Raw genomic sequence first — 23,675 nt, 5'->3', positions numbered from 1 at the left:
GCCTCACCTGGAGCACTGTGTGCAGTTCTGGGCATCAAAGGATAAAAAAAGATATTAAGCTACTCAAAATTGTCCAGAAGAAGGCTACGAAGTTGGTGAAGGGTTTGGAGAGGAAGTCTTATGAGGAGCGGCTGAAGTCACCTGGTTTGTTCAGCCTGGAGAAGAGGAGACTAAAGGGAGGTCTCATCGTGGTCTACAGCTTCCTCACAAGGGGAGGAGGAAGGGCAGGCACTGATTTCTTCAGCAACCAACGACAGAACCCAAGGGAATGGCAGGAAGATGTGCCAGGGGAGGTTCAAGTTGGACATTAAGAAAAGGTTCTTCACCCAGAAGGTGGTGGAACACTGGAACAGGCTCCCCAGGGAAGTGTCACAGCCCCAAGCCTGACAGTGTTCAAGAAGAGAATGGACAATGCCCTCAGACACATGTTGTGAACTGTGGGGTTGTCATATGCAGGGACAACAGTTGGACTTGATGATCCTTGTGGGTCCCTCCCACCTCAGGACATTTTATGATTCTATGATTCTGCTGCAGATTTTTTTTTTTAATTGGCTACAATTATATATAAATATATAATTCTTAAATAAAAAGAAAAACTGATATACTTCCTTAAGTGTTGCATGCTGCTTTGTAGGATGTCTTTCTTCTGGGGTTCATAATTTCAGTTGAAGTCTTGCAGTAACTGCTGATTTTAAGTTCTAATGCCTGATCTTTCAGAGATAAAGGATCTAATGTTTCACTTCACCTTTTGTAAGGTTAATGTGTCACAGATGCAAGTTAAAGCTTTATGGGGAGTGTCAAACATAATTATCCTGAAGATTAAAGCAGTCATCATATCAACTGAAAGCTACATTCTGTTATCCATAATAAAGCCTTTGTGAATAATGAATGTACACAGCATACCTTAAACACTTACGTAGGAAATCTAAAACTCCAGCTGAAGTTATTCTTATATGTTAATGCTTCATATTTACTCCATGAAGTTAGCAACAGTATTAAATGAGCTTTTAATGAGACACTCTGTTTTGCTATTCTAGGAATTGGATTGCTTAACATCTTTACATAATTTAGGTCACAGCTAATCAGCCAGAATTACTTCTCCATACACTTAATTGTTCCTGCTGGCGTTTGATTTTAGACATCGCGTATCTGCCGTCTGGAGCATCACTACACTGCACAGAAAATCTTCACTTAGGGTCAGGTTACTACAATGGTATTGATGATTGGCTGGGAAAGAACTGTAAGCTTGTTTCAGAACCAGGAGGCTGATAGGATACAGCAGTACTTAGCCTAACTTTTAGGTCTTAGGCTTATCTACCGGCTGGCAATTTCCCCTGATTTATTTTAGGAGGACATTTTATTATTATGTGTTCACTCAGGTTCAATGCAAGATATCAGTGGCTCTGGAATAATCAAAATTAGGCCTGGAAAAACATGAATATCTAAAACAGGATCAGCAACACATACACAGAGAAGATCTTTATGTGTAGTAGAAGCAAGTAAGTACAAGTGTTTCTTTAAGTACTTCATAACGGAAGGGGTGAAGGAAACAATTAAAGAGCTGGTGAAATAATGGAGAAATTATTTAATATTTATGAGTAGATGATGTAGAAACTCCTGTAAAAATATGGTAACTGCAAGAAGGGACTAAAACACTCCCCAAAGAGGTTGAGGAAGGAAACAAACAAGAAGACAAAGCACACATCTGAGAGTGACAGGTTAAAGTAATATTTTAAAGGTATATTTAGTAAAAATAAAGTATTGCAGTAATGATGAAAGGATATATATCTCAAATGTTTGACTGAAAACTGTGGCAAAATGTACAGTGTTTCTTCTTTACTCTTCCTGATGTTTTAATCATAATATTATCTATTTTGCTTACCTATGTAACAGAAGAAAAACAACTATTATTTACATTCTCAGTATTTCCATAAAGAAAGCCCAGATATACTCTGTTTGGCACAAATGCATCTGTTCTCAAATGCAGCACGTAGATTTAGCCTCTCTGGTATTACGAAGATGTCAACAAGTTCTGAAAGAATTCAGATAACAGCAACATTAATGATTAAGGGCTTGAGAGTTTGATTTACGAGGAAAGATTAAAACATGTTCAGCTTAGCCAAATGACAGCTAATAATGCAAAGGGAGAGTAATGATAACAGCCTACAAGTATTTAAAGTGCGAGCATACCAAGAAAAGAGTGGCAGTGTTTAAGGTGGTACAAGGTTTCAAAACACTGACCTGATACTGAAGAGAGTGTTGTGTTTGTGTGGTTCTGTATGTTTTTCCTCAACACTAGGACTAATTAATCTGTGGAGCTTATGTAAGGACAAAATAAAATATGTGAGTATAAATAAAGGAAAAAAAAGCTGCAAATGTAAACCAGAAGGATACATTTATCAGCAATGACACAGGTCCTCATTATAGTATAAGCAAGATCAAAATTGAAATAGCAAGATTTGATGACCGATGAGCAGAATACAATACTATAGGAAGCATATATCAATATCATAGTTTGTACACTCTTTAGAAATAACCAACCCTGAAGGTAGGCTTGTTTGCTCAGAAAGTTTTGCAACCCCTTGATAACCTGCTACCTCTTCCCAGTGAAGAAGGACTTGCTGCCCAGACCTAAAATTTGTCATATCAAAACTTAAGCCTTATGACTGGAAATTGGTCTTCTGATTCCCCAGCTATAAATGTGATTCTGTATTCCTTTATGTCGTGTGTTAAATGCAGAAATACAGCAGAAAAGGACAAGATGAAGGAAATACCAGGGGAGGGGGGAGAAATGGGAGAGGTTGGAAGAAGCGTCAAATATGCACCTGTGCTAGAGAGTACCCTGAGTGCTCAAGTCAATAAATCTCAGCTGAGAGTTTACAGGCTGTGAATTTCATTATTCCTGGCAGGTTTTCTGAATATCTTTCCTAGGATATTTGTATCACAGAACATTTAACTTGATAACAGAGCTCTTATCAAGATGCTTACGACTGTCACAACTGACAGTCCATCCATAGCACTGAGAAGAAAGCTGGAAGGGTCTCCATCAAGCTCCTCTGTCAAAAAGTCTCTTTCCCAAACTCATGCCATTGTGCTGCACACAAAATCTTCTCTGATCATCTGCAAACTCCAGAAGAACCTCTTGTCACATTTGCATTTTCATTGTTTTTTTTTCCAATTATTAGTATTCAGTGGGAGCAGCAAGTCTAAATCCCTCACAAATGTTAAAAAATTCCACTTTAAATTAATGCCTCCAAGGCACCCTTGGTGTGTAGGGTATTTCGCAGAGCTGGGTTAGCTATGCTTGATGGACAGTGGCAGAAGCTTGGAGACGTCATAAATAAAGGACTGAAAAACAGTGATTCTGCCATGCTAAAGAGGACTACTGTAAAATTTTCTGGGAAAGGGTAGGCCTCACATCTATTTTACAAAAATTCATCACGAAGTTTACCAAATTGTTATATTTGCACAATGTCTACTGGGCATTTGCTTCCTCCTGGTCCTCTGATCCTTAGGAACAGATAGAAAGGGGTTGCACCAGCCCTAGTTCTGTTGCTTCTTTCATGTGACTGATACGACATTTCCAGAATAACAGTGGTCCTGATTTGCCTCACTTGTCTCTTCCCAGGCTCAGTCCAAAGCAGAATCTCCACAAAGTTCATGTCATGAACATGGAAGACTTTAGTTCAGTTCTCACTTTATTTTAAAAACTGGAGAAAGAAATACAACATAACAAGATGTGAGGACTTGAGACCATGAAATGGCAGAGCTACCAGCAGATGAAAGAAGCTCAGTCAAACATCATCATTGGACTTTCGTCTCAAAATTTTATATTGACAGACAGATAATTTCCCTTTCTTCCTATATGCCATATATGAACTAAATTCCAGTGTTTCATGAAGACAGGGGAACCAGATAGCCTTTGTAAATCTATTGGCAAACTAACTCATCTATAAGGGCATATATAATTCTCAAAATACTTTATTTCATCTGAAATAAGGGCAGTGTACAGGCTAAAGGAAGGACAAAAGCAGAGAATATTGTTTAAGGAACATTATCATGACTCTGGATGTTTTAATGCCTGAATGAGTCATAGAATCATCACAGAGTCATAGAATGTTGTGAGTTGGAAGGGACCTTAAAGACCATCTAGTTCCAACCCCCCTGCCATGGGCAGGGACACCTTCCAGTAGACCAGGTTGCTCATCCAGCCTGGCCTTGAACACTTCCAGGGATGAGCCATCCTCAGCTTCTCTGGGCAGCCTGTTCCAGTGCCTCACCACCCTCATGGTGAGGAATTTCTCCCTTATATCTAATCTAAATTAACCTTCTTTCAGTCTAAAGCCGTTACCCCTTGCCCTGTCACTACACGCTCTTGTAAAAAGACCGTCTCCAGCTTTCTTGTAGGTCCCCTTTAGGTACTGGAAGGCTGCTATAACGTGTCCCTGAAGCCTTCTCTTTGCCAGAATAAAGAACCCCAACTCTCCCAACCTGTTCTCACAGTAGAGGTGCTCCGCCCGCCCCCCCCCCATAATCTCTGTGGCCCTTCTCTAGACTTGCTCCATCAGGTCCACGTCCTTCTTATGTTGGGTGCCCCAAAGCTGGATGTAGTACTCCAGGTGGGGTTGCATGAAAGCGGAGTAGAGGGGCAGAATCACCTCCCTCATCTTGCCCACACTTCTTTTGATGCAGCCCAGGCTTTCTGGGCTGCAAGTACATATTGATGAGTCATGTTGGGCTTCTCATCAACAAACACCCTCAAGTCCTTCACTGCCGGGCTGCTCTCAATCCATGTGCTTGGGATTGCCCTGACCCATGTGCAGGACCTTGCACTTGGCTTTGTTGCACTTTATGAGGTTTGCACAGGCCCACTTCTCAAGCTTGTCAAAGTCTCTGTGGATGACAACCCTTCCCTCCAGTGTGTCGACTACACCACACAGATTGATATTGTGGGCAGCCTTGCTGAGGGTGCACTCAGTCCCACCATCTGTGTCACTGACAAAGGTGCTAAACAGAGCCAGTCCCAATATCGACCCAAGTAATGTCTCTCATCTCTGGCCTCCACTTGGACATTTAGTCATTGACCAGAACTCTTTGAGTGTGACTGTCTAGCCAATTCCTTATCCACTGAGTGGTACATCCACCAAATCCGCGATCTCCAGTTTAGAGACAAGGTTGTTGTGCAGGACAACACCAAATGCTCCACACAAGTCCAGGTAGGAATGACGGGAGACCTCCTAACTCCTAAGACCTCCTAACAACTACCAAGCCAGGGAATGCAAAAAAGGCTAGATAAGTGTGAAGCTGAACTTAAAACAGAGAACTGAACTTTGTATGCATGTTAGTAAAAAGGCCCCTCTCAGAGAAGTGTGTGTAGGAGGGCAACTGGAATCACGTATGTTCATGAGATCTGTTGCATTAGCAGCAAGCACATGCTGACCTTAGGCCTGTTCTGCTCCTCCTTGCCTGAGAAACAATGTGCTGGATTCCTGTTGGGCAAAAAATGCTGACTTATTCTGAAACGGTGTCTAGTGTTACTGTAAACACACACTGCTTTTACAGTTCCCAGCAGAGTGCTTTCTGCATGGAGGTTACATGATCTTTATACTCCTGGCAGGAAATAAAAGATGTTGACAGTGGGGACCTCTGTTAGGAACAGTAGCCCTTAGCAAGAAGAGGAAAGACTAGAGCATAGTAATATATCAACAGTCTATGCAAAGACATGGCTTGCATTGTGAATGTGTGACATAATTTTGGAAAATTCAGTCCAGCAGGAACAAATCAGCGGACTAATGCAATGGACACTCTACAGGTGGGAGAGTCCCAAAAGGCAGCAGAATTGAGGCAAGTCATGGGTTTTGTACCAGCGGAGTCTGGATGAGGATCACTGTGTAGCTCATATAGTTAGCTCAGGACCACGTCAGCACAGCAAACACAAGGGTAGGAGGGGGGATGTTTAGTCTGCAAACAGACAGTCTGTAACTATCTCAAATCTCTGAAGGGAGTCCATAGTTGCTGTTACATACCAGAGACTGTTGTAGTAGCTTTTGAGTGGCCGTGTGGCTGCTCCAAGTCCTAATTCTACATCAGTTAGGATTCCATCTTAGTATTTAAGTACATTTTCTATGCCAAATTCTCTATGCCTGCCTGCATCTTGTACAGACTCTTTAAGACATTTATTTCCTAAGACACTAGCAGTAGAAAGCTGGAAATATATGATCTCTTTCTTCATAGGTTTTTTGCCTGTGTTTCTTATTGCACCAAACTCTTTTCTTATTCAGTACTAGGGCAACTGTTTGCCCAGCTTGCTGAAAGCCAGCTCTCTAAAACAACATAGGTTAAAAAATAGATAGACTTAATGCGAATCATTTTGGTGATCCAAATTCCTGGACTTAGAAGGCAGTGAAATACAGTTGGAGAAGCAACACTATGACTCATCTTCAACTCAAAGCCCTCTTTCAGGCAATTACAACTTTCAATCTGTCTCTGCAAAGGTGAATCACAAGCTGGCCCACAGAATACATGAAGAAGGATGTATATTTTGCAAGCATAGCAGATTCATGCATAATGAAAACCAGGAATTATTGCCTGAACTGTAATCCAGGCTATAAATCACATTTAAAAATTGACAGCGTGCATTTGAACAGGAATGCACATCAAGATCCACATCTAAACAATTGCTACAAGTTCTAGGGATTCACATCCCTCTCAGCATTTCAGGTAGGTGGATTTCATTTCAGGTGGCTGAGCATACTACAGCTGACCACTGTAGTGCCAAGAGATGAAAAATGAAGTGCAGACACCGTAAGAACATGGTGAAAGTATTCAGTTCCTGTTGTAGGTCTGCTTTGCTCTGCAAATGGGTAGTTTTTCCATATGGAATATGAGATAATTAATCATGCTCACCTGGTTATATATTGAATGAACACTTTGAAAGAACAATGAAAAAAGCCTTAAAGCATACAGTATAGGAAGACAAGGGATATAATCACACTGAATTGACATACACTTTACAAGAAACAATATACTGTATTGGCTGCTATATATGCTAACAGAGGAACATACATGTGGCCTGTGAGTCCTTTTAGGCACTACTCAATAAGGAAACTTAATTTCAGGGGCTGGTTCAAACTCTGATTTTGCCTTTTGGTCAGCTCTTGTGACAAACAGCAGTGGAACTAGATTTCTTTCCTATTCATGAGGAAAAGGTTTGAAGGAATAGAAACTTATCAAAAAGGAGCTAGGAAGTAAACAATTGTTGAACAGGTGTCAGGAAAGCTTTAGCAGAAGATAGCAGAGAAGAGCTTAATTTGACAGTTTATCATAAACTGAGTCATCACTTTCTGTTAATTGTGCTAGTGAATAGGAAAATACTTTGGAAAATGAGCTGGAAAATCTCCCCCATTCAAGTGACATAACATGACACACAGTAAGAACCAAAGCCATTCTAGATGGCCAGACTTAAGCCAGAAGTATATACCACAAGAAGTGAGGAAAGCCGTACAAGGAAGAGAAAACTGGATTTGTTATTTTTATGTTTTCTGTGTAATCAAGCAAAAAAGAGCATTATTAGAAAAAACCCCACATCCTATGCAAAACTGATTTGCTTACTTAAAAACCTGAAATATCTTAGAAGAATTAAACTACCACTTAGAATGAAGTCAGGACTTCATTTCCAGAGGTCTGACAAGAAAGTTGGGATCAGTTCTGGACTTGGAGGCATGTATATGCATATTAGGCATATATATATATATACACACATATAGGCAACTATACCAATCTTCTTTGAGAAATCCGAGTAAACACACTCAGGATATGGTTGTGGTAGGGTAATAAAGGCAGAAGGATTTGGAGTGAAGAGTAGAGTTGGAGGGTACAGCGGAGTGGAATCCAGCTCAACCCTCATAAATGCTGTTGAAATTGGGAATGGCTTCCCTATTTTTAATGGAACTCATATGGGTATTAAACCCAGGAAGTTCCATAAAGTTCAGTAAAAATTAGAAGTGTGCATAGGGAATTTAACAAAGTCTCAAAAATGTATAAGGTTTGGCATATTTCTTCATAGGTTTATGCTGCTTTTAGCATGAAGCACTGCAGGATAAGCTACAAAGTAGCGTGTGTCCTCACAGAGTTAGATGTGAAATGATTTACTGAGTTCAAATTGGAAGTTCAGCAGTGGTTCTCTCCAGAGATCCAGAGCAAGCAACGAAGGAAAGAAAAAAAATTGCATTGCACCTTCAAAATCAGTTAATTATAATTAGGTATTACAGATACTATTACAGTCTAGTCATAATAGCATATGTATTTTTTAACATCGCTGGAGAGTAGAATTATGGCTCTTTGGTTTTCTTACCTTAATCTATTTGGATGCTCCTTAAGAATAAGCCTTAATTTAAATTTTGGCAGTTTATAAATTTTGGTTTGGTGATAACTGCTCCTCTGAAATGTATTTTATCCCTGAGTTACACATATCAAGGGTCAGTTGAAACATGTTCTCCACTTTAATGTAGGGATTTTTTTTGTGTCTGGGAATATGAACTAGCCTTTTTGTGCTCAAGGAAGTTAATCTTTTGATTGATGAAATATGAAGGCCATTAACACTTCATTAATTAAACTACAGTGCACCTAAATTCCTATGACAATTTACAACTGTAGTTTGCCCTAGTAATTAAAAAGATTCAGTGGTAAACACCAATATTTAACAAATCAGGCTGTTTAGCACGATGACCAGAACTTGTCTTGTTACAAGCTTTGCAGAAAGAGGATTTCTCAATTCTATGAGAAAAAGTGTACTCCAAAATTTGTGCTATTTGCAGCATAAACCAGAGTTGCTAAGAATATAGCACACTTTTCTTGTTTCTTTAAGGACAGTTTTATGAAGGGATAAGTGTCTAATTGCTGCAGGCTCAGGAAAGTATTTTGCTTTTGAGTTCACTTGGCTGTCACTTGACTGAATCAATGAAATTTGGTGGTGCTTATCAGTGAGATCTGCTGTTCAAAGGTCCATTGGAAATAAAAGCAAATCCTGATGTCAAGGACATTGGTAGGTTGCTGATAGGGTTGGGATGTTAAACAGGGCTGTTTTCTCCCAAATTAATGTGGAGCCCTGCCCCTGAGCTTCTTTTTTCTATGTCACACAGGTATAAGGTTTCCCCTGGTTTTATCAATTTGTAGTTAGGTTGCTGATAGAGAGAGCACTCATGCAGATAATAATTTTGTATTCACTCTATAATGATGGCTACAGTGACTTCCACTTAACTCAGCATGCTATCCAAAATACGATTGGTACTGACACATGAGGAACAAGCGCTAAGCATGTCTCGGCATAACTCTGCCCATTCCAAAGTCTTGTCCCAGAGGAGGGGAAGCACTGGGGCAGCAACCCCTGTTACAAATTGCTGCTCTCCAGGAAGCATAAGCTGGGGTGCTTGTTATTGCCTGCCAGGGCACTCTGCCACACTTCTTCTCTGCAGTTATTCCAGAGATTACCTGGCTCTGCGATTTAAGGAAGCACAAAGGCAGCTGAAAGTCATTTGAGTTCCACTCTCCAGGTACGTGGAACAGAGCAGCAAGACTGCTAATTTTCTAGCTCACTGTTTTTTCCTTTTTCTGTCCGAATTAATTAGTCTTGAATGGTAGCTAGATGGTTAAAAGGCAAAAGTGAAGAATTACCAGTCCCATTTATCTGTAACCAAAATAATTAATTTCCAGAATTTCCTTTTCAGTAAAACTGGAAGGTAGTTTGTCAGAAGGAATGAAAGCAGAGAAAAGAGTTAGATGAAAGCAGTATTTCAAACCCTTATGCTAGAATCTCATTGTGGCATATTTTCCATGCGTTAGAAGAGGTATTGCACTTCCCAAACCTCATCTGGGAAGCAAGAGGTTAAAGGTGTTCCCACCGAGAAAGCAATTTGCTCATAAAGTCATATTTGAATCCTCTAAGGAAGGATAAAACCCAGAGAAGTTAGGGGTAGACAAACAACACCAAAATTAATTAATCAGGTTGATCTTTTTCATCAAGACCTCACTATACGAGTAAGCATGAACCTCATTCTACTTCTTGTTTTCAAACAGTCCCTGGTCCATGCTATCTCTGAAGGTGTTCACAGGTCTTGTCTAGAAAAGTGCCAGATAGCATTGGGCAAAAAATAAATTGGGAAGCATGACAAGAGGGATAACTGCATGTCAGTACTTGAGCCCATGTCCTGCCTAGTTGTAGAAATTCTGCAGTGTGACTGAGTTCTTGTATGAGGTGCCCTTCTGTCCTTGGTAACTGGCTGCTGGCTGTGCACTCCAAGTTTGAGCATCCTTTAGCCTGTACCTTCGTCTGACAGTACAAACGAAACAAACCTATGTGATTCAACACGGAGCTCTTTTAAGTGTGGAAATTCCCAGTTTTGGGAAGTACTTTGTTTGTGGTACTTTGTTATCGTTGGATCTTTAAATCCATCTCCCGGATTTCTAAATGGATAGAGAAAGAGCATTTTTAAGCAATTGTGTAACACCATATAGGAAACAACTATAAGGGAATATAGGAACCAACTCTCTTCTGGTTGTCTGCACTGTACTGGTTTAGTCAATACAATTTAGATTTCAAGCAGTGCTGCTGCTGCATGGTACATGGCAGACAGGGAGTTTTGGTGCTGGAGTGTGTCTCAGCAACATCGTGCATGCTGCTACTTGCTAAATTCAGCTGGAAATCTATGATAAGGCCAGATTTATTTGTCTGTTATCTTTGACAGTTACAACTCTCAATCTCACTTCAGTCTATACTGCAGAATACTACAAAGACACTTTTTTTTTCTTTTTAAATGTTGCTTTATTTTTAAGGGTTTCTTTTGCTTGGTTTAAGGAAAACAGGTAAGGAAGCTTAAATAACCCATCTCCGGAAATGAAATGATCACTATGTCTTTAGTTGAACTGGAATGCATTTAAGAAAATACGAGAGAGGTTTAAGTTAGAGTCATGGGAACTGGTGAAAAAAGCACCAAAAAGCATGAAACCCCAACACAGATGTAGCAAAGATTTTCCAGATGTGGAATTCTTTCTATGGATCAGTGGAGTCAGTTTAACTTACTTAAGCTAGAATGATTTTTCTGTGGGGAAAAAAGAGTATGGCTCATTTCTTATCTCTCAGTCTTTTAATATAACTAAATGCAATTTACTTTGCTGAAGATTTTAATCTAGATTTGCTTTATGAAAAGATGTCTGTTTCTCATTCCTCTTAGTTTGTCTAATGTGTCATACATTGCCTCTCTGGAAATGCCCTAGAAATGTACTGCAAAAGTTCATATATGCAGCATCATCTTTGACTGGAACCTTTCTTGGTTAAGTTTTTCAATGTCCAGTTCCCTATTAAAGACAAAATGATGCCAAAGTTTTGCTTACAACTACAGCATATATATATATGTGTGTATATATATATATACACACATATATATACACACACACACACATATACAGTTTTTAGTATGGCCTTTGTTTCTGTTTACGGTTTTATATTCTTATGAGAGATGACCATACTTTTTTTTTTTTCTTTGCTATTTATTCAGCTGAAGAACTGCTTTGATTTACGGTTTTCTGATCATTCATTGATTTCTTCAAATTTTAAGGTCTCCCTGACTATTGCTAGAAAGTTTCATAACATGTAGGGGACTTTTGCTATTGCTGTATAAGTTATATAGTATTCTTGATTTGATGACATTTAGCAGGTACCGTTTCCTGGAGGAAATACATGCCTTTTACAAAACATAAGAAACACGTAATAAAATTATATTCATTGTTTGTATTAGGGCTGAACATTCAATACATTTTTACTACAAAATGCCATTTGTGACACATTAAAAACATATTGAATAATTGGATAGTGACTTATCCACTGAAGATATTGCAATACTGTTTTGACACGTTGGGCAACTTTTGAATTGGTACAGAGAGGGTTATGATTTGCGAAAATCTTATGAAAATCAGTGGTAAGACTGTCATTAATTTCACTGGGTAAAGGGTTATACTAATCAATTTTTCTGTCATTACTTTGTATAGACAATTCTAAACCCATATAGAACTCAAGCATCTGTAATTTGCTGGGGCAAGGAGCCTCACAGTTCAGTTACAGATTGTGTGGATGGATGCCTCTCCCTGTTTGTTTTGAATGTGCCACCTCTATTTGATGTCCTCTCATTATGTTGCAGGAACAGACAAGCAATTGCACATAAATTGCACACAGGGTAATAAAACATGAACAACTACTGTACTGGGAGACCAAAAAAAAAAAAAAAAAGTGCAAAAACATTTACTTTTGGAATAGCAGATATTGAGTCCCTGACTGAAAAAGCCAGTACTGCTTCCAAGCTAGCAGTGATCCTGTGCTAACTCATGTGCCAGAAACACTGTCTTCTACCTGACCCGTTGTTCTTGTTTGATCCTGCAATAGGTAGTAGAATAGCTGCTAAAAGGCATTTTTCATACCAATTCTAGTCTGAATCCATGCTCAAAACATAGAGTCAGACTTAAGTTGTAAGGGTGATCCGTATAAAACCTACAAGTCTGAGATCTTCATCTAAAAGAGTAAAAGCAATTTTAGGAAAACTAGAGATTATTCCCATGAGTGTCTTTCAACTTCCTAGTCATTTTCCAGCCACAAATGTCCTGATAATGATGAAATTACACCTGATAAAATTGATTAACCTGATACACACTTCAAAGTTTTGCCAGAGCGAGTATATCAGTTACGAATATGATATAGAGCCTAGCCGAAGGCACACTTGTACTGGCACAAAAAAAAATGTTATTCCACTCAAAGAGTTAGCATGAGCTATACCTCCAAAATAAGTCATTGGCACTCTCTGAACACTCTTTAGTTTCATCCCTGCTTTGAGAGCCTCCCACGATAACTACAAAACCAAAATCTTTCTAGTGTCAGCATGGGCTTTTTTTTCTCCACAGAGCTCTATGTAAGTCAAATAATAGATTAAAAAACTATTGTCAGAAGTCTCGATCTTTCTTTTTCCTTGCAACATGAAGAAACATTGATTCTAGGATGACACTGTAAATTAGGCAACATGCCTGGAACAAGCAGTGGTTTATTTTATTTCTTTTTTTTCCCTGCCTTTTAACAGATATTTTAACTGCTCTTCTCCAATTTCAAGCCTGTTTTTTGGCATGTATTAAAATCCCTGGTTTCTTTCTACTTTGCCTTTCAGTTCTTCTTATAGGTGCCTACTGAGATATGATGTACCTGTCTAGCATTCTGAAATTGGTTATAAAGTATCTCCTTTTCTTTTAGGCCAAAGTACAGCAGCAGAAGCAATTGAATCCACTGTAGACTGGGCATTAAATTAATACCTACCAATTGAACTAAAGAGGCTATTCACCCAGAGAAACTTCCAGAGAAATCATTTTAGATTTGGATTTTGCAAACTTCTGCTTACAAGCTTAGTTGAAATTCATGTGACTGGAATGATTACCTGCAGGGATAAATCCTTGCAGATTTATGGTTTATAGGCCATTTAGCAGTTGTGTTTATCAATAAACTTGTTTTTTAGTTCTTTCTTTATTTGAAATGTCATGAAGAAGAGACTCACTAATAGTCAAAATCAACACAAAGGTAGATTGAAGATGGAAATAAAGAAATTACATGAGATAACTGACTGATTTTCTATACATGAATTGTACGCTGGTACATTTTAAAGACCAATGGCACCTACCACATGCTAGAGAATCGGTATTTGATTGCCACTTCCTAATACATACAAAAGCAATCTAATTTCACAAGAGTGTTGGCAGAGGAGATTCGAGACAATGGCTAAACTTGATGACTAGATACCACAAAGTATTAAAAAATCTTCAGAATAAGGAAAACCCCCTTTAGTCAGATCTGGTTAGTATCTTTGAGTTTACAGGTAATAAAATATCTAGTCACTTAGGCTGAACATACTACAAGCAGATACAGCAATTCTCTCAAGCATCACTTGCAAAATCAGAAGGCATTCAGAGCACAAGTCAGCATCTATTAAGAAAAAAACAAACAGTTTGAGCAACCTGTGACTCTGCAGTTACATACAGCCATATCTTTGTGCTGCCAAAGACGGTTCCACATCAGGAAGACACTTTGCCTCCAGGTGTGCCTAATGCAAAGTGTGCTTTTGGGTGTCTCTCACCTGAGTTTTCAGCAGGTCCTTAGAGGAATGTAAATAAGCATGACTTCTCATCAAACATCAAAGAGCTCTTTCTTTTCTCTAAGGATTTGTGAAAAGGAGCTTCTCATTCTAATAAGACAGGAGTTTAAAGTGTGCATGTAAGTACCTAAAATATATAAACAACAAAGCCCTGTGCTGGCTTTGTGGAGTAAGGCTCATGTCCCAGGTGATCTGGACTGAAATAATTTCTTACTCCTCTGCAAAAAGAAGCAAAAAGAGAAAAGTTATCTTCTCAGACTTTTTGAAGTGCTCTAAGCTCTTCATACTAAAGATTATTTAAAATTGTTCAAGTCTTTGGTTCATCTTCAACAACTCTGAAACAACCTAGCAGTCCAAATCCTATTTTAAAATATGAACACAGGAGCATAATATAAACTCACAAATGTTTTGCATGTTGTCTAGGAACCTAAAGAAGTAAAGAAGACCTTATTATATTTTTCAGAAATGACTAGGTATCTTTATAATTATGTGTCATGTGCAGATTTTACTGCCCAAATGTAACCTTTACTGGGAATCTATATGCAATTAGCAGGTGTCACAACAGAAAGCTTGTTTTTCATCTTCAGGTACCTAAATAACTATGAAAATGTAGCTAAAATTTAATTTTAAAATTTGGCTCTGGGCACCTCAGCTTTTGAGAAGCTGGCTCCTTTTCTGGACACAGAAAAAAAAAAAGCCTATTACCTGATTTCCAAACCAACAGTCACATCACTATGTTGGAAAACAGGGCCTAATGATTACATGTCAGTATCAATTACGACCAAGTGAACTAGTTTATATTTAATCTGAATCAAAATAATTCTCTACCATGAACTTCATCTGAACAAACTTAGGCTAGAAATAACTTGATTAACTGATTATCACCATTCTCTGTTATTCTTGTTATAACCAAAAAAGGAAAGGAAGAACAACTTGTCCAGGTTTGCTTTGATTTAAAAGCTATTTTTGGTCAGGGGCTACCTCTTTTGGAATGTTTCTGATGTCCAGTATAATAAGAGATCACAATCTGGACGGGGTAATATAAATGCTACTGAACGACTGTGTAACTGATAACTAACTTCATACTGAAAAGCAACTTGATTAAGATTAAATATATGACACTAGCCAGAATATACTGAGTATCAGTTTACAGTCTGTATAGTGGTGTTCTAAAATGTGAGCACATTTTAATTAGTTATAATGTAATACTAAATTGAATTTGCTGAAAGTAATGAATTTATAAGCCTTCCAGTGTATATTCTGCTTTGACAACAAGAGCTCAATCATGAAACATTGTTTCCCACAATATTTTTGTTTGCAAGTCAGGATTTTACAGTCTGGAAGGGTGGATAAATTAACGATAAAAAACTGGCTGGAGTGCAGCTCTATGGAAAAGGCCCTGGGGTCTTGGCAGGCAGCGAGCTGAGCATGAGCCAGCAGTGTGCCCTGGCAGCAAAGAGAGCTGGCAGCATCCTGGGATGTATCAATAAAAGCGTGGCATGTAAATTGAGGGAAAGGATTATCCCCCGCTATTCAGGGTTTCTTAGACCACATCTGCAATACCGAGTCCAGTTTCAGGATCCTCCCAATACCAAAAAGACACTTATAAAAGGGAATAAGGCCAGGAGGGCCATCAAGCTGGTCTGGATCATTTGGCCTCTGAGCTGAGGCTGCAGGACTTGTGCAGGCTGAAGAGATGGCTTTTGGGGTCCTACCAGCAGCTCCTGAAGACTTTATGGGAGGTCAACAAGAAGGTGGAGCTATGTTCTTCAAATTGTGCATGTGAGGATGACACAACATAAATTGAAACCAGAAAAGATAAGACTGGACATAGGGAAAACGATCTCCTCTATGAAGCCAGTACCGCAGTGGAGTAGGTAGCCTACAGAGGTTGCACAGGCTCCATCCTTGGAGGTTTTCAAAACCAGGCAGGATAAAGTCCTGAGCAACCTTGTCTGACCTCAGGGTTGGTCCTATGTGAGCAGGAGGTTGGAGAAGGGATCTCCAAAGATCTCTTTCAAGAGAGTTATCCTTTGTTTAACTGTATTTCATCAATAGGTGATGAAGTCTGAGAGACATTCTTACAACTCACCAATTTGTGATGAAACATATTCTTAACTTCAAAATATGTTTAAGACTTCAATGTTAATGCCTATTTTTTTTTCTTAATCACATAGTTTCTGTATTAAAATTTTGCCTTAGCAAGAGAAGTATATATTGCCTTAAAAACACATTGGATTGGACAGAAAAAGGACAGCTTAAAGATTTAGCGTGATGGCCAGCAGCAACCACTCAGTTGGCACTATATACGTCTTTATTCCTATCAGTGAAATAAGGTATCTTGATTAGAGTAAGGTAATTTTAACATAAAACTGAAGACAGCAAACCAGCAAAGAAATAAAAATTCAATTGCTCACCAGAGGAATATAAAACACTGAGGCACTGCTTGTTTTCTCTAAAGTGAATACCAACATTTGAATATTTGTTATGGAAATATTTAAAGTTGTTTCCACAAGTAACACAATCACCAAAGAATCTAGACAAATATCATAGATAGAAAAGCATTAAAGTGCATTATATGGACCAAAGCAGTGTAAAAAAAATTGTCTATCCTTGTTATTTTCCTGAAATAATTGAGTTAAGCTTTTCTAAGTATTTTAAAGATCGAAACAGATGAGACTACATTAAAGAAAGAAACAAAATTAAATGCCTTTGAAGATAACAACGGCATATTTTGATTTAAAAAGCTCTTCCAAAGAAGTATAAAAGCAGGTCCATGGTGACAGCTGGTAGAATAAGAAAACAGAAGCTGGCTAAATATTTAAGAATTCAATGCACAAGAGGTTCTGTTAGTTCTCAGATACTTCAGATGTACTTTATTATTATGCAATGATTTAATGGAATTTGTTTTAGCCTTCCACTTGTTTTCCTGTTCAGGCATGGGACTTGAACATTTTTCTTCTTCTTCAATGGTATTCAGCCTTCTTGACTGCTGGTTCCCCCTCAGAGCACATTCACACCCCCTGGGCCTACGCTTCACTATTTAAGACTCAAGACAGTAGTATACAACAGACAATCATGAGGAGTTTTAGAGGCCATCCTGCTTCCAGTCAATTTAGCACACTTTTAAGCAGTCTTTCAGAGGAAAGCTGCAGTCTCAGGGTATACACTTTCCTCCAAAACCTGAAGAAAATGGCCGCAGGACCTTTAGATTAATGAGACTCTGGTTTCGCACAGTGCTACGTGCATTTTAAAGTTTGTGTGTTTATATCCAAATGCATATAGCGAATATGATTTGACTTTTTAAAGTGAAGTAATTTATTCAGAAGAACAAATATGGTAGTGTGTGGTTAATAAGCCACTAAAAGTCAAATACCAAAAATCATTACATTGGCTATTTTACTGCATTTAGAAAAATATAAAGAAAATCCAACAACTAAAACTCATCAGAAATCTTGGTATGAAATGTCAGTTTTCATTATCTATTAGCATCACAAACCTTTTTTTCTAGCAATGAAATAAATGACAGTGAAATAAAAATATATTTATTAGCATTATTAGTGTTTGGCAGACATCCATGCATATTCTGGCAGAGTTTCTGTAACTGTTTTTTAGTATGACAGATTGAGGTGCAAGTGCTCACCTGATATTTTTATTTAGAAGGCAAACACTCAGCTAAAGCAAATTCTATAACTGTTGCAACATGAACATTAAAGGAGCGATTACCTAGATGGGAACTGGTACTTCCTACTAAGGTCTGACAAAAACACTAGTAAGACTGTTCTACTAAAACCTGATACATTACTTGCAAAAAGAAACTATTAATAATTAATTTTGCCCAGGTTATTCTAGAATACTGGCTACAGATATTGTAAAGGAGCCAGAAAACTAGTAACTGTGCCAATTAACTTGCATTTCTTTCCAGTTTCTGTGGAAACTGATATCCTGTAGCTGGTGAGATTAAATTTTTTAATGCTTGCTCTAGGTTCAAAATAAGTTATGTAGAGATGAACCTCTAATGACTTTATGAAAACAGAGCATCCAGTGGGTACTGCTCATAGAAAGAATTGGATCTAGAACACGTTCATAAACTCTAGTGGAGAATTTTTTTTTTTTTTTTTTTACTTTTTGATTAGAGCTGCAGTTAAATTAGATGAGCTCTACCTCATGTGCAAAGCAGTTGGTCCTTTATGTGCCTTGTTTACTGCCAGTGAACCTGTTGCTACTGTTTTTTCAAGGTCCTCCCACTGCGAGTTCTCACAGATGGGCTCGACCCACCTTGTCATCACTCCATCACCTGGTGTTCTGCAGCTCATCTCACCATGAGGCCAAGCACCAAGTGTCCTCTGCTGCCTGACACCAACAATTAAAGTCTGCAAGAGGAAATACCCTTCTGTTAAGGTCCCTTTAATAGTCTGTGTATTTGTCTTCCTCATGAATCAAAGGCAACCCGGGAAATGAACACCAAAGGACATTGAGCCTGTACTTTATTAAATACTACCTATACCAGAAATCTAGAGGAGATACAGAAAGAAATGAGACTTGTTCACTGCCAGGCCTATATAGAAATACTAACATTGGAGAGCTTTCAAACGCTTTACATTAGCCATAGATCCAATGAGGCTTCTGTCTTTGTGCTTACAACTTTGTCCTCCTGTTTGCTTGCTGATCACCAAAACATGGATGAGAAATGGGCTATCAAATCTGTTCTACTCCATGTGAGAGACTGACACTTTTAATTTGTGCTGAAATAGATGTCTGTAACCTACTAGTTAGAGAGAGTCCTGAGATTTACCCAAAGAGATTATACACTTTTCTTACAGTATATCTTCAAAGCAAGAGGGAATATTCTGGTAGAATCATGAAAGCTCTGAAAAGCACGTTTGCTTGCTGTCATGCTAAGGAATTTTTACTGCTACAGATAAGTAGTGTCACTTGCTTTTTTAAATCAAGTCATGTGTTCTATGTTTTTTAATTGATCCAAGTTTGTAATTAATAACTAAAATGCAGTACTCAGTAACTTAAACCATATTTTAATTTTAGAGCAGCAACTCTTCTAAATGTGTATTAAAACAAAATACCACAGGTCAGTTGTTTTATGCATGGGAAAAAAAAGTATTTATTATAATTCTGAACATTATGGACCAATGGTGTTAATATTTATTTAGGGCTAGACTAAACCTTCTGCCCTGTTTATGTGATAGCACATAGTTTCACCACCTTAAGAGAAATAAGCTGTGCTAGTCCCTGACCAGATGTGGATATTCACTCTACCCCTCCCACTGGCTCTGTTGTAGCAATGTTTCCAAGTCACAGAGTTCACTGTTCCCTACAAATATTTGAGGATAAATTGGGAAATCATGAAGTAGGTCCACAAAGAGACTTAGGCAACACTTCTAATGTTGACTTATAGTCATTTCACCTTTGTTTTGCGAACACTGTTCCAGAAACTGAAGTTAGCCCTGAATTAGGAACCTCACAGTGGATTCCTTGTACTGAATATTGGCATCTATGTTAGGAGCCATCTTGACTTTACAGTTGGTGGAGAATTAATCAATACTATTCTTGAGGTCTCGTGTGTGATTCACATCAGTAAACTGAATGCTGACATATATGTGAACCAAAGGTTCATATGTTGATTGTTTTTAGCCTTTAAATGAAACCAATACCACTAACTCTGACACAGACACTGTCATTATTGACAGGTGAGATGAAACTTTCACCAATCAAATTTCTTCATAGTTCGTGAACAGAATTTGAAAATAGAAATCTCAACAGTCAGCAAGGTAAGTAAACACACAAGGATACATAAATTACTTAAAAGACAGATGCATCTGAGTAAAACAGTCTTTTGAAGGTGGTTGCTGGCTTATGCTCCTGATTCAGGTGCTGATAATCCCAGCCCCGAGTCATCTCTTGGCTTCCTTGACTGTGCCTGTTGCTTGAACTTAATTTTTACCTTAAAAAGTTATTTCAAAAGATTTTTTCGACCGCTGCCAGAAATGTCAACAATATTGAGACTTCTTAAAAATGCATTTCTCAGAAATAGCTGATGCCACAGTACCTCATTGGCAATGTCCTAATTCGCACAACCTGAAGCAATAGCATAAACAGTTAGGCATGACTGATGTTCTGCTCAATATGCTAATCATTTATAGGTTTTTGCCAAAAGGACTCTGCAATTGCAGTTTTACTACACTTTCCACTGTAAAAAAATGGTTATGCAACTCTCGAGTTATTAATTGACAAAAGAAACAGTGTTTTCAGATTATGTTTGGCTATCCTCTAAATCTAAACATAGAGTGTGTGCATGTGTTTTTGTATTTTTTTAAGTACTCCATCTGAAAGTTTGTATATGAGGTAGTCAAAATTTACCATGTGTTGGAAAATACATAAATTGCGAAAATATTTAATTCCAAGGATTAATAGCTGCTATAAACATAATCAGTTATGTGTGAACTTCTAAGCTGCTTAAGCAACTTTGTCCGTTTAAGGATCTAAAAGTTTCATTGCCTATAGGAAAAGCATTTGAAAGTATGAAAATATCTGGAGCTAACAGAATAGAAAGACTTGTAAAACCAGGTTTTTATTTATGTATTTAGGAGTTCTGAACCAGAAATATTGAAATTAAAGCATTTCTACTTTCTTGTACCTCTCATTCCAGTCCTAGATTAAGCCAAATAATATTAAGTAGTAAAGAGGGAGCTACAAGAAATTTTTACTTCAGTTTCTCAAAATAAGAAAATATGTTTGACTGCACATTTTGAGTTTATTTTTAATTTTAATGCAATGCTAGCCAATCTCTTTGCCTACTGTGTTATCATCATCAGTCTAATAGTTTGCAATATATTTTAGTCTGTTTGTAATAATGCAATCTAGAAAGAGTAAGATTGCTGCTATTTCCAAATAAATACAAAAATTAATATTGGTGTTGTTCTTTTGCAGTAGACATAGAAATATGCTTTGTTCTTTTTTTGAAGGCTTTTGCACCTTACATACAGCTTTGTCATTCATGGGTCTTATACAATATCATTTACCTGGGCAGCCATAAGCAGCAATGATCAAACAAAGTTTAGTTAAATTGCAAAACATGAGAGCCGAATGTCTGAATCAAGATCCAACCACATTTGAAAAAAATAGCACTAACTATCCATAGAACCATGGGACTTCATTCAATAGGCCTGATTTAAATAATCAGCTCCCTAATGCATGCTCAATATTTCCAAAAAACCCATCATAAGCTCGTGAGCATCTGAGCTGCAAATAGCTGAATAAAATGCAAAAGCGATTAAAAGGCCAAAATATTTATGTTCAGTCTAGCTTATGTTCATGTACATGGAAAAGTCAGCAAATTGGCTCCACATGGCACAAAGTTCCACCTATATATTTGTAACATTAAATATAATGCTGTTCACAAAAAACATAACACTGAAGTCTAGGCATGAAGAAGGAATAGAGAGATCAATTCATATGCATATGTACAACTTCTAAAGCGTATGTCAGAAATACATTTATTTCATACCATCATCAACACTGATGTCACAGCTAGTTTTGACACTGAAGAAGTAAGTATAGAGCTTTGAGTTTTATTTCTGATTTAACAAGACATTAGCTATAGCAAACACTTGTTTCAGCTCTATTCTTTAAGTATAAATTAAATCACTATACCCTGAAGATTTTTTAATTACTTTCAGATAGCTTTTAATTGTTTATGGTACATAATTACTAAAGATGTACAAAACCCTATAATGTTGCATGGCTGCTTGACAAAGAATTTGAAATTAGCTGCAAGTAGTAGGGTCAGTTATAATCAGTTTGCATGTTTGGACATAATTGAAAGGATGTGGCTAAATAGGAAATGCCTCAGAAAAAGAAATACCAAACAATGCCACCTGAAAAATCTATAAAGAAAATGCTTATTAAATATAGGTCACAGTTTGGAAACTATGAACTTCAACAGCTAAAATAACAACACCCTGACCAGACAACTTCATAGCTTTTACAGAACTGATTGGCACTGTAGCTTTTCTCTCAAAAAACTTCCTTTTAATCTATTTCTCTCCCTTAGTAAGCAAATGAAAAGAAACAATCCAAAGAAGAATAAGGCAAGAAAATATCACCAACAAAAATCAGGCATAAATCAGAATTGTAGATTGCATTTGGATATTTAAGCTATTTTTCAAGCTATATTTGAAGTACAGTAGCAAACTACCATTTAAAAAAATTAAGAAGAAAACAACATTGATTCTAGAAATCTATTGTGCTAAGAGTGGAGTGTTCCCTAGTGTTTATCATGACAATGCAAGCATTTGACAGCACCTAGCAGACAGTCACTAATAGGTTTTACATACCAACACTGAAGTATGTATAGTGTTCAGAAAGCACATACATCAGAAAACAACAGAAAAATAACCTTTCAATATCCTGGAAGTACTTAGCTAAAATAAAAATTATCCCCAGTGAAATACTCCAGATAAATGAAGTTTCCTAACGTACTTAAAGACAGACAGTAAAGTTCACACTAAGTCATCAAATTCCACTGAATTGAACAAACTCATTGGCATCCATGTTTGTTAACTGAGACATCAAATAAATCACAATAGATTTTAAATCGAAATAACAAGTTAGTATATTGAGGAAGCCTGACATGTAAGGCACAGCTGAAATTCAACTGAGTCCTTTTTAGGATAGATTCAAACATCTTAGTACCACACACAAAGCTGGACTGCTTCTCAGAAAGAGAAAATATCATATTCAGAAAACAATTAATAAACTTTACACAGACATTCATCAAGTCTGTAACCGTGCACATTCAAAACTCCACAGCTGAAGCCCATCTTTTGTCACTTGGTTAAGTAACACTGTATTCCACAAGACAAGCAAATGAGAAAACAAGTAAATATTTACTCACCAGCCTTCTCCTTCTCTGAAATAACTGGCATAGCCTGAAAGAAAGAATAAATAAATATACCACTATTAAAAAATTAAGAATATTAGGGAAACATTATAAAATCTTAAGGTAGATTTTGCGAGTATCCGGAAGGTCTGAGAAAGACCTGAGGTCTCACTGTGTTAAGCACTCTGGAGAGAAACATACAGTTCCCATTTGAGTGGCTTGTAGTCTATTATGAAATCAATTACTGTTGAAAAACAAACAAACAAACAAACCAACTAGGAGAGGAGGGAGAAGATGGAGTTAAAAATATTCCAATGATTGCATTTTGAAATAGTCATCCTAGAATACATGCCCACAAAATTCCATTGGGAAATTACTAAATAACTCTGAAGGAGTGCAGACAAAAACTGTGTGGCTGAAGATGAGACTAAAATGCCAAATCTTTCTTCTGCAGACCTCAAGTAGAGATCTGCAACTGACTCCATATAGTTAGGAGTCAGGCTCAAATGTATGTTTTTCTCTAACATAACAGTTTTTCAGAGACAAGTAATAGAAGTGTTTTCATATCGACTGTAATTGTTTTTAGACTTGGAAAACTGTGG

The 23,675-nt window shown here is 37.6% G+C and overlaps 1 protein-coding gene across 2 annotated transcripts in view; it reads right to left on the bottom strand.

Moving 5' to 3' along the window:
- The window catches only part of DLC1 (DLC1 Rho GTPase activating protein), a 220,144-nt gene that overhangs the window by 108,517 nt on the left and 87,952 nt on the right, over positions 1-23,675 (bottom strand). For both annotated transcript variants that reach the window (XM_082051724.1, XM_082051725.1), the window contains exon 5: positions 23,089-23,122. In XM_082051724.1, the coding sequence (XP_081907850.1) occupies positions 23,089-23,122 (34 nt within the window). The remainder of the gene's footprint in view (positions 1-23,088; positions 23,123-23,675) is intronic.

This window comes from Streptopelia decaocto, assembly GCF_964273445.1.
Source record: "Streptopelia decaocto genome assembly, chromosome: 4".
NCBI lineage: Eukaryota > Metazoa > Chordata > Aves > Columbiformes > Columbidae > Streptopelia > Streptopelia decaocto.
The sequence above is the reverse complement of the archived record's forward strand: the minus strand, read 5'-3'. Positions and strand labels throughout refer to the sequence as shown.